Source organism: Cervus elaphus, chromosome 23 (genome assembly GCF_910594005.1).
Source record: "Cervus elaphus chromosome 23, mCerEla1.1, whole genome shotgun sequence".
Lineage (NCBI taxonomy): Eukaryota > Metazoa > Chordata > Mammalia > Artiodactyla > Cervidae > Cervus > Cervus elaphus.
Genome location: NC_057837.1, coordinates 68,808,407 through 68,818,875, shown reverse-complemented (window position 1 = coordinate 68,818,875; position 10,469 = coordinate 68,808,407). Strand labels below are relative to the sequence as shown.

At 58.1% G+C, this 10,469-nt stretch overlaps 1 protein-coding gene across 1 annotated transcript; it reads left to right on the top strand.

Moving 5' to 3' along the window:
- The first annotated feature begins 5,796 nt into the window (after positions 1-5,796).
- On the top strand, positions 5,797-8,811 carry MAFB (MAF bZIP transcription factor B). The gene has a single exon (XM_043883913.1). The coding sequence runs from the start codon at positions 5,798-5,800 to the stop codon at positions 6,767-6,769; it is 972 nt and encodes a 323-aa protein (XP_043739848.1). The 5' UTR covers position 5,797; the 3' UTR covers positions 6,770-8,811.
- The last annotated feature ends 1,658 nt before the right edge of the window (positions 8,812-10,469 follow it).

Sequence of the window (10,469 nt, the reverse complement as noted above, 5' to 3'; positions counted from 1 at the left end):
GTCCTCCTCACTGGCCTTGAGTGACAGTGAACTTCTCATCAGCTTCGAGCCATCTCCCCCCATGCCACCACCACCATAGGGATGGATGGATGGGGGCTGAAGGTCAAACAGGCTGATGATACAACTCAGGACAGAGGTAGGATGAAGGATTAAGGCCATGATTAGAGGTCAGGCTGTCCTTTTCAAAGGCCAGGACCTTGGAAAAGAATCTGCAAACTCTCTCTCCTTTGCTTGCATCCTGCCCCAGTTTCTAACTTCCATCCTCCAGCCCCATCCCTCAGGGAAGAGGAAAGAGAGCAAGAGTGAGCTCAAGGATGTTTGAGTGCCATTGACCAGAGGATGGACATGTTCATCACTGCCTGGATAATTGAGCTCTTGGCAGAGACTTGGCAAAGGCTAGTGGCTCAGCCGTGACCTGAAAGGAACCACCAGGTCTCCAGAGAGCTGGAAATCCTGACCCAGAGAGCAGCTGAAGAACTGTGCTGACACTGGGTCTCTGGGTTGCCACCCAGTCAAGGTCAAGACCACGTGCTTCATAGTATTCAGGGTACTGGGCTTAGGGCATGAAGCTCCAACTGATCACCACTGTGTTGCTAAAGAAACCACTTACCTTTCTGAGCTTCCTTCTTTGTGTAGGGTGGTGATAATTCTCCCCATCTCCAAGGGCAGTTGTGGGGACTGAATGAGTTGCTAAAACTCTTTGGACACTGCTATACATCTTTATTTACCTACCTGCCTACCTACCTTATAGAGTGGTGAGGACTAAGGAAAAAGTGAAAGATAAAGGCTTTCAGAATCTCTGTACAGGTGGGTATGGATATTGTTATTAAATATCCCATCTATATTGGAAGCTAGCAGGGCTTCCCTGATGGCTCAGTGGGTAAAAATACCTGCCTGCAATGCAGGAGACACAGGAGACGTGGGTTTGATCCCTGGGTTGGGAAGATCCCCTGGAAGAGAAAATGGCAACCCACTCCAATGTTCTTGCCTGAAAAATCCCATGGACAGAAGAGCCTGGTGGGCTACAGTCCAAGGAGCTGCAAAGAGTCAGACATCACTGAGCAACTCAGCACACACTGGAAGCCATACCGCCCAATGGTCGTCTAACACGTGCTGTCCAACGAGAAGAGAATATAAGCCACGTGTGTAATTTAAAATTTTCTGGAATTCACATTAAAACGAAGTAAAAAGAAGCAGGTAAAACAGTTTAAATGATACATTTCCATTCCCAGCGTGAGTCTGGGTTGTGGGGGAGTGGGGGGTCCCTGACCCTAGGGAAGGAAGCTGGGAAAAGGCTCTGCAGAGTTGGGGTAACTCTGACTTCTTATTGGAACCCACTGAGTCCTTCGGATGGATAAGGCCACCGAGACCCAGAAACCCAAGAATGCCTTTTAGGAAGCATGGGGTTGGAATTCGATGCCACTGTGTGCAGCAGGGAACAGTGGAACTGACAACTGCCTTTGGGAAAGAGGGAGAGGAAGGGAGCATTATCTGCTGCCTCTTCTTGGAAGCTGAAGACCTCAGGTAACTCAGAGCGAGTGCCAGCGAAGGAATCTCCTCTCCCCAATGGGCCTCGCAAAAAGTAGCAGACATTTCAGGGCTCCTTAGAGGAGACAGGTGATCCGATATCAGGGTGATGCAAACGCAGAAGGCAGACTCCTGGGGGATCCCCTGACTCAAGTACCTCCCGGGCACAACGCACCCTGGGGCCCTTGGAAACACTGGCTTCCGATTGGCGACCCGGGATAGTACCGTCTTGCAACCTTCTTGGCACTGAGGCGGAGAGTTGCCGGTTCCGTGATTCGAAGCATTCCCTGTGCCGGGCTTCCCCAACACACACACACACACACACACACACACACACACACACACACACACACACACACACCTCCCGCACCGCCTCCCACTGCACCCACGCACGCACAGAGACGCCCACTCCCACACCAAACACCTGCAGCGCTCTGGAAACGATGAGTGTACGGTGCATTTTGGGGCTGAACTCCGCTGCGGGGAGTGCCGCGCTGGGTTGGACGTGCACCGGAGAGCGCGCGGGCCACTCTCGGGTTAGCCGGTGGGTTGGGGAGGGGCGGAGGGAGCCGCGCCGAGAACCTGGGACCGGGCAGAAGGAGGTGGACATGCAGTTCCCTTAAAGAATAACTTTTTCGTCCATCCCCACTCCGGAGCCCGGAGGCTCCGCTGTGGCTCGGAGGCGCACAGCCTCCTTGATCACCATCTGTAAGCTGAAGAATCCCAAGGTGGTGCGCTCAGAACGCATCGCTTCTGACCCCACCTGGGGTGGGTAGAGAGAAGGGGTGAAAACCTCAAATTATAGTTGGCGGGGTTAGAGACAGCAAACTGTTCAGAAGAGGTCTCTGGCCGCCACCAGTCCTGCTTGGCTTTCCTTCAAAGGAGGCTCGGGCTCAGCGGGCGCACTGCTCCTGTGTCTCCTGGCCTCCTTCCCTTCACGTCTCCTCCTGGACTCCCCACTAGTCCCACCAACCCTTCTCTTTTATTTCTTTCTTCGCCTCACTCCCTATCCCACTCATCTTTCAGGGATGGAGTGTAGCCTCCTGGTACGTGTTGATGGGGATCCCCGCGCGCTGATCCTTACAGCGCCCCTCTCCCCGCCCTCCAACCTGCTCCCCGGGCTCGGAGAGGAGGCCCCCGCGTTGGCTGGCAGGGGAAGGACGCCATCTGGGTTTGGGGCGCCGCGACCCCACCGCAAAGTGCAGCAGGAGCCAGAGTGGGCCGCCCCGTGAGGTCGGCTGCTCTGCATTGGCTTTCACTCCGGAGTAACACGCTGGTCTGCTTCACTTTTATCCAGTTTCCCAGTTTTTGGTGGAGGTGGTTGGGTGCAGGGTGGATAGAGGAGGGACTGGCTATTGGGGAAGGTGGATCTGAAACTGTACCGAGGCAGCTAAGCCAGAGCCCAGGGGAAGGGAGGGACCGAAACGGCAAACAGAGGCTCAGGGACAAAGAGGAACGCGACCGCCCGGACAAAGTCCGAGTTCTAGACGCTTGTAGAGCGCGGCAGGACGCCCGCAAGCGAGCAGGAGGCTAGAACCCAGAGGGCTGGGGCGGAAGGAATCCTCGGGCCTCGACGTGGCACACTCCTGAAGCTCAGGTTGGGTCCTCGACAGTGAGGGTCAGACAGACCCGAGGGTCCACCAGGAGGGCCCAGACCGGCCGGGCAGCCTCAGTGCTCTCGCAGAAGGCCAGAGTGTCCGCGCGAAGGAGGGAGCTGAAGGATAGGATTCACTGTCCCCGGGAGAGCCCCGTGCGTGCGTCCGGCTCTGGCCGCCAGGAGCCTGAGCCATAGTCTGCTTAGATCCGAGAAGGCCGACCCAGTGTAGCCTCGAACAGTCCCCCTGCAGAGCCGCGATCTGAGTGCGCTCTGGCTGCAGGAGAACGAGGCAGGGACCCGCAGGGTGCGTGTCCGGAGCGCCCAACTTCGAGCAGGGGCGGGGCGGCGGCACGGCCCGGACTCTCCTGGGAAACAGCCTAAACGTTTCTGCGGAGAGCACGCTTCGCGCAGAGGACTGAAGACCGGCTCTTCCAGCATTACAGCTGCTGATCCAAACCTTGCAGTCCCAGTCTTTGTTCAAATATATTAATTTTATTAAACATAGGCGGCCAGGGTCACACCTCACTCCAGTCTTACCGTGGGCACAAGAGAACAGAGTTTTCAAAATTAACTGGGGGCAAATATTTTACCTTCTCACACTTAAAAAACCACATCTGGCCGCCGCCGCATGAGCGTGCCCACCTGACCCTACGCGTGGCGTCGGTCTTGCGGGGGGGGGGGGTCCTGCATTGGCGGCGGCCGGGACACACTCACCCAGTGCGCGCTTCTCCTGCCTTTCGCTGCGCTCTCGCAAAGCCGAAGAGCAGAAGGCGACGCCGGAGGCGGGTCGTGTCTCCGGTTACAGCGAATTTGCGATTTATCCGGCTTCTGCGCCGGGGCCGGGGTCTCCAGAGCTCATATTTCGGGCCACCCTGTACCCGACAGAGAAGGTGCGCAGCGCCCAGGCACGGTATGGATGCTTCAGTGCTGTGCGCTCAGGGGTCTCCGTCTGCGCTCGGGGTTGGTTTCTCATCGGACAACCCTGGGGCCCCTCGCAGTGGCGTTTCCGCTTTCGGTCATCCGTCGAATTCGGCCTAGGACCTTCCCTTGCAAGGAGCCGCCTCCAGGCATCCCTCCCTGCTCCTCCGACCCCCGACCCCCGGAGCCAGAGCGCGGAGTTTCATGGAGTGAAATCAGCGCGGAACTCGGGGCTGAGTCTGAGGACCGAACTGAGAACCTGTGCGTGGCTCTAGAAGAAACTGTCTTGGGCTCCGTTGCACACAGACTACGTTCCGGGCCGCTTTGGGTTGGGCGGGTTGGGAAGACCCAGCTGGGTCCGAGTGGTCAGCCGAGCCTTTCCGCTGCGGGCCCCGCGATTCGGCGCGTCTTTGCGCACAGTGGCCACTTGGAGTCGCACTTTATGCCTGTTTGAGCCTCTCCTCCGGCTGACGCCGGGATCTGCTTAATCGTTACAAAACGTTCAAACAAAAACAGGGCCGGTTTCCCAGCAGCCGGGAGCCACCCGGAGCACCGTCCTGCACTGGCCTCAGTGCCCAGCCACGGAGAACTCAGTGGATTCTCCGCGTTTGGCTGGGGAGAGGGCTTCGGAACCTTTGGACCAGTTCTTCTCCTGCTCCCTTCATCTCGTGCATTTGTGGGTGGGGTGTGCGGGGAACCGAGGCCGATCTCGGGACTCGGCCGCCGCACCCGCCAGGAGGGGGACGGCTCCCGCTTGGCCTCGAGGAGGGTCCCCTGAGACTGAGTTGGATTTGAACACAACTCTTGGAGTCCCGACCCCGCCCCCCAACACACAAATATGCGCAGACCTGCAGAAACACAGCCACGCACTGCACACACGCGGCCGCGCGGCACACGGAGCATCTCCCACCGAGCAGGGGACGCTTGGGAACAATGGACTCGAGAGGTGTCGTCCCGGCGCTCATTCTGAACCTCTGGGGCTTGGGGGACACGGGTTGGGGGAACCAAGGGTAAAGAGGGAGGAGAGCTCGCGAAGGAAGGGGTGGAGGCGGCGGCCCGGCTTGGGGCGCGGAGGGGGCGCGCACGGAAGGCGAGCGGGCGGGGGCCGGGACACCGAGGGGGTGGGGTGGGGGCTGGGCCCGGGCCGGCGGTCCCTCTCGGCTTCAGCCCTCCGCCAGGCCTCGGCGGCTCTCCGGCTGCTCGCGCCGCCAGTCAGCTGACTCGGGGGGCGGAGGAGCTGTCAGGCGCGCCCCGCCCTGCGCCGCCCGGCCGCGGGGCTCGTGCAGCCATTGGCCAGCGCGCCGGGCTGCCCGGGCCCCCGCGCCCCGGTGACATCAGGGAGGCGATAAAAGGCAGCAGCGGCGCCGGATCCCGCACAGCTGCACCGCCGGGCTGCGAGCGGCTGCGATCCAGAGAGCCCCAGAGCAAGAGAGCTAGAGAGCGAGCGGCGGGCGCTTGCCCGGCGCCTCCCCTCCGCCCGGCCGCGCGCCCCGCTCGCTTCTCCACCCACTCCCGGCCCGGCCCGGCCCCGGCGCGGCCACAGCCCCGAGCTCTGGGGCGGCGCAGGCAGGCTTGGGACTCTCCGGCGCGCCGCCGCGTCCCCAGACAAAGGCTTGGCCGGCGGCCCCGGCCCGCTGCGCCCTCGGCTCCTCGCCTCCCGGGCTCGCCGCTCTTCGCCCCCGCTCCCGGCTCGGCGCGTCCCGGCCGGCAGCAAAGTTTCCCGGGCGGCGGCGGCGGCTGCGCCTCGCGTCAGCGATGGCCGCGGAGCTGAGCATGGGGCCCGAGCTGCCCACCAGCCCGCTGGCCATGGAGTACGTGAACGACTTCGACCTGCTCAAGTTCGACGTAAAGAAGGAGCCGCTGGGGCGCGCGGAGCGCCCGGGCCGGCCCTGCACGCGCCTGCAGCCAGCTGGCTCGGTGTCGTCCACGCCGCTCAGCACGCCGTGCAGCTCGGTGCCCTCGTCTCCCAGCTTCAGCCCCACCGAACAGAAGACTCACCTGGAGGACCTGTACTGGATGGCGAGCAACTACCAGCAGATGAACCCCGAGGCGCTCAACCTGACGCCCGAGGACGCGGTGGAGGCGCTCATAGGCTCGCACCCGGTGCCCCAGCCGTTGCAGAGCTTCGACGGCTTCCGCGGCGCGCACCATCACCATCACCACCACCATCCACATCCGCACCACGCGTACCCCGGCCCCGGAGTGGCTCACGAAGAGCTGGGCCCGCACGCGCACCCGCATCATCACCACCACCACCAAGCGTCGCCGCCGCCGTCCAGCGCGGCCAGTCCCGCGCAGCAGCTGCCCACCAGCCACCCCGGGCCTGGCCCGCACGCGGCGGCCGCGGCGACGGCGGCTGGTGGTAGCGGCAGCGTGGAGGACCGCTTCTCCGACGACCAGCTCGTGTCCATGTCCGTGCGCGAGCTGAACCGCCACCTGCGGGGCTTCACCAAGGACGAGGTGATCCGCCTGAAGCAGAAGCGGCGGACCCTGAAGAACCGGGGCTACGCCCAGTCGTGCAGGTATAAACGCGTCCAGCAGAAACACCACCTGGAGAATGAGAAGACGCAGCTCATTCAGCAGGTGGAGCAGCTTAAGCAGGAGGTGTCCCGGCTGGCCCGCGAAAGAGACGCCTACAAGGTCAAGTGCGAGAAACTCGCCAACTCCGGCTTCAGGGAGGCGGGCTCCACCAGCGACAGCCCCTCCTCTCCCGAGTTCTTTCTGTGAGTCGTGGCCGCTCCCGGCCCCCGCCCTTGCCCCGGCCCGGACTCCCCCGTCCCGTATCCCAAGCCCCGGACTCCCCCGGACCCTGTCCCTGCCACGGCCCCAGCCTTGACCTGTTCGACTGGAGGGAGGAAGGGCGCGCGGGACGCGGGCGACGGGAGGGCGCGCGGGCAGGCAGGGGACCTTGGCCAAGGCGAGCGCGGCGCGCGCCAGCGCCGCCTCCTAGACTCGAGCAGAGCCAGAGAGAGGCGAGGGGGGGGTGGGAAGTCCCAGAGCAACTTTTCTCCAGGCTGGAGGGCGGCAAGGCATAGTCGCGAGGAGTCGCCAAGGCCGTCTGGAGACTCCTGGCTTCCTGAACTTTTGCGCGTTAAGCCGGGGCAGCTGCCTCGCAGTCCGGAGCGTAATCCAGCCCAGCAACAGAGCAGCGAGGAGAGGAAAGGAGAAGGGACCCTGGCGGCCCGTTCCGGCAGGCGCGAGGCGAGGCTGAGCGAAGGAAGGACAGAGGCGGACCTGTCTTTTCCAGGGTCCGGAGAACACTGGCTTTCAGCCCCGAGACGCGGGCCTCAGTTAGGACGTTCTGCGCGCAAATCTCATCAATTTTATTGCCTGCTCGATTATATAGAAAAAAAATACGAAAATCTGCATTAAAAATATTAATCCTGCATGCTGGACATGTATGGTAATAATTTCTATTTTGTACCATTTTTCTTGTTTAACTTTAGCATGTTGTTGATCATGGATCATAACCCCCTTGTTTTCTTTGGGTGAGAAGGATCGCAGTTCGGAAACTCCGGCGGGCGGCCGCTTGTCCGGTTGCAGTCTATCGGCTGTCGGCTTGTAAATACCCGCCCCGCCAAATCGCTTAGAGAACGCGGCAGCAAGTGGAGTGTCTTTGTTTGGGTTTATTATTATGGCTTTTTTTTTCTTTTGTAAGTAAAAAAAAAAAAAAAACAAGTTCTGGGTATTTGCATCAGAAAACAACTTTGTCTTGGGGCACCCCTGGAAGTTGCATGTTTTCTCCCTCTCCCCCACCCCCTTTAGTCCTCTCTTCCTCATCGTTTGTTTTAGTTTTCAATTTTGTTTTTGGTGGGAGAAAGAGGACTGGGGTCCCAGCTCCTGAGTACCAGGGCAGGGCAACTGCTGAGTACCAGCGTGTGCAGAGTTTCACACCCAGGCCCTCCTGTCAGCTGGTTTTAGGGCTCAATTGACACCCCTAACAAGAAAAGAAAGGAAAACAGGTCTTGTTTGCTTTTTATTACAACCAGAATCACTCCCAGGGTCCCCACGAAACCCTCCAGGCTGGCGCTGGCACTAATTGCTGGGGCCAAAGAGCTCCTAGGGCTGTCGGCTTCACCAGCCCCAACCGCCCAACTTATGTTGAACCAACCACCACACTCAGAAAATACCAGAAACCCCAACATTGGCAAGACATTTTGCAACTTTCAAGTGCGTTCTGTAGAGCTATATGTTATGTGTGTTTTCTTTCCCTGCTTTTGAGATGGCGGGCGAGTTATTGGTGGTGTTACCCCCTCCCCCACCCCTTCAGTTGTATAGTAGTTATAGGGAAGATCTGGGTGTTTTTCTTTATTATTACTTTTTTTCTCCCCTGCAGGTCAGTAAGAGGATTTAAGTTGCACTGACAAAAATACCAAAATGAAAGCGTATTTTTTAGTTCTCATTTGAAATTGCTGGCGCTGCTGGCCGGATGCATTTTTGAGTTTGTATTAGTTGATAAATTAACAGTGATAACAAGATTGTATAAACCGCATGGTGCTTGCAGTTTTAAATATTGTGGATATTTGTCCTGCATTGGAAACGAGCTTCGGTTTTTACAGATTCAACTGTGTTGAAATCAAATTTGCCACAACAGAAATTGTTTTTATTTCATGTACAATAAGGGATCAATTTCAAACCCTGCTTATGATATGAAAATATTAAAACCTAGTCTATTGTAGTTTTATTCAGACTGGTTTCTGTTTTTTGGTTATTAAAATGGTTTCCTATTTTGCTTATTAAAACCATGGAAATGGTGTTTATTTAGAGGATTCTGCGTTCGCCTGACTTTTCTTCTCTTGCCTCTTCAAGAGTCAGCCCAATTTGAGGGTACTCTCACCCCTCCCGTGGCTGGTGGAGAAATAGCCCAAGTCTGGGCAGGCCTCTCCGTTGAGTGTGTGGTGAGTGTGTGTGTATCTGAGCCTTAAATGTGTTTTCTGCTTCTCACCCTAGGTACAGACACCGGTCAGGAGCCGGTGTTCGTGAGCAGAGAGGGGGCACATTCCACTTTGGTGGAGCTTTCAGACTTGGGCACCACGATTGGTTTGCTAGCCTGCTGGCTCTGAGGTTGGCCAAAACCAGGAAGCTGGGAGTTGTCACCCTGATGGGGAAACAGGGTATTTCTGGCAGTCAGGCTCACCGGCCCTGCCGTGTCCAGCCTGGTGCATCTGCTGGGAGCAACCAGAATTGCCCTGGAATGCCTGCTCTGAGTGGAGGCCCAGCCCCTTCTCCCCGCAGGGCCTGTGGAAGCAAGTGGCATCTAATACGAGGTCTTGGGGTGGAAGACCTTTCAGACAGCAAACCTGTTTGCTGCCACTTGGGCCTGGAGTGGTCAGCCCCCAGAAGGATCGAACCAGAATTTCAATGACTCCCTAAACCAGGGGTTGGGGCCATTCTAGGCCAGCAGCTCTGACCATAAGTCCATGACTGGGAGGTGGTCCCGGAACCTGTCCTTATCCAGACTCTTAGAGAAGGCAAGGTCACCTGCCTAGGTTGTCCCAAGCCCCTCTCAGCCCTCTTAGAACCCCATCTATAATTCTGGGTAGGAACCACCACCCTCCCACCACCTCCAGAAGAATTCTCTGCTGCTTTGGCAACAGCAGATTCCAAGGGATTTCTGATCTCCTTAGACACAGTATCTGCAATTCGGGAGACTCAGCCTTCCAGTCTTGGGTCCTAAGGTGGAGCTTCAGTACTTGAATGGGGGAGATGCAGGAATCCCAGAAGGTAGAACCCCAGCCAGGGACTAGAGCTGGAAAGAGCCAAGGAGAGGAAAGGGGAGGGTGAAACTACCAGGGAATAGGTTTTGGCCTAGTCCTTGGAGACCTGGGATTGGTGGCCAGGGTATAAGAAAGGGGAAAATCCCTATAGTAAGGATAGAAATGCCAGCAGTAATTTACATTTAGCAGTGCTGTGGTGTTGTTTAGTAGGAGAGAAGTCGAAGATGCTGGCTCAAATTAATTCTAAGGCCCAGTTCATTTCACCAACCCAAAGAGTTATATGGCAGGGAAGGCTTTGGCTGAGGGGAGAATGGAAGTCTGGCAGTGGGGTGACTGCCTGTGTGCGCTCAGCAGAAGGAGCAAGGGGCTATGATTAGTTGGGTAACTGCGTGCACAAGTGCACATACATAGAATAACAGTGTGCCCCACTTGGACAAGCGTATCCCCTTTAGGGCAAAGAAAGGTCTGGCAGGTGGAGTTCTGGAAGAAACCAGCAAGGGCATCCCTATGGGACCAGGGGGGATCCTCAGGACTCCGTGGGTGGAGACTCGACTCTCTTTGGAATCCTCCCAAGCAGAACTGGCACCCTCCACCTCCAGAGTCACCTGGACTCTGCCAGAAAAGCCTCGGGGCCTGGGGAGGGTCGCAAACTCCAAAGCACCGGTTTTCTTTCCCCAGAGCACAGAGACACAACCCAGCGACCGATGTCA

Coding starts and splice junctions, on each gene's coding strand:
- MAFB (XM_043883913.1), top strand. CDS start 5,798: ATGGCCGCGGAGCTGAGCATGGGGCCCGAGCTGCCCACCAGCCCGCTG.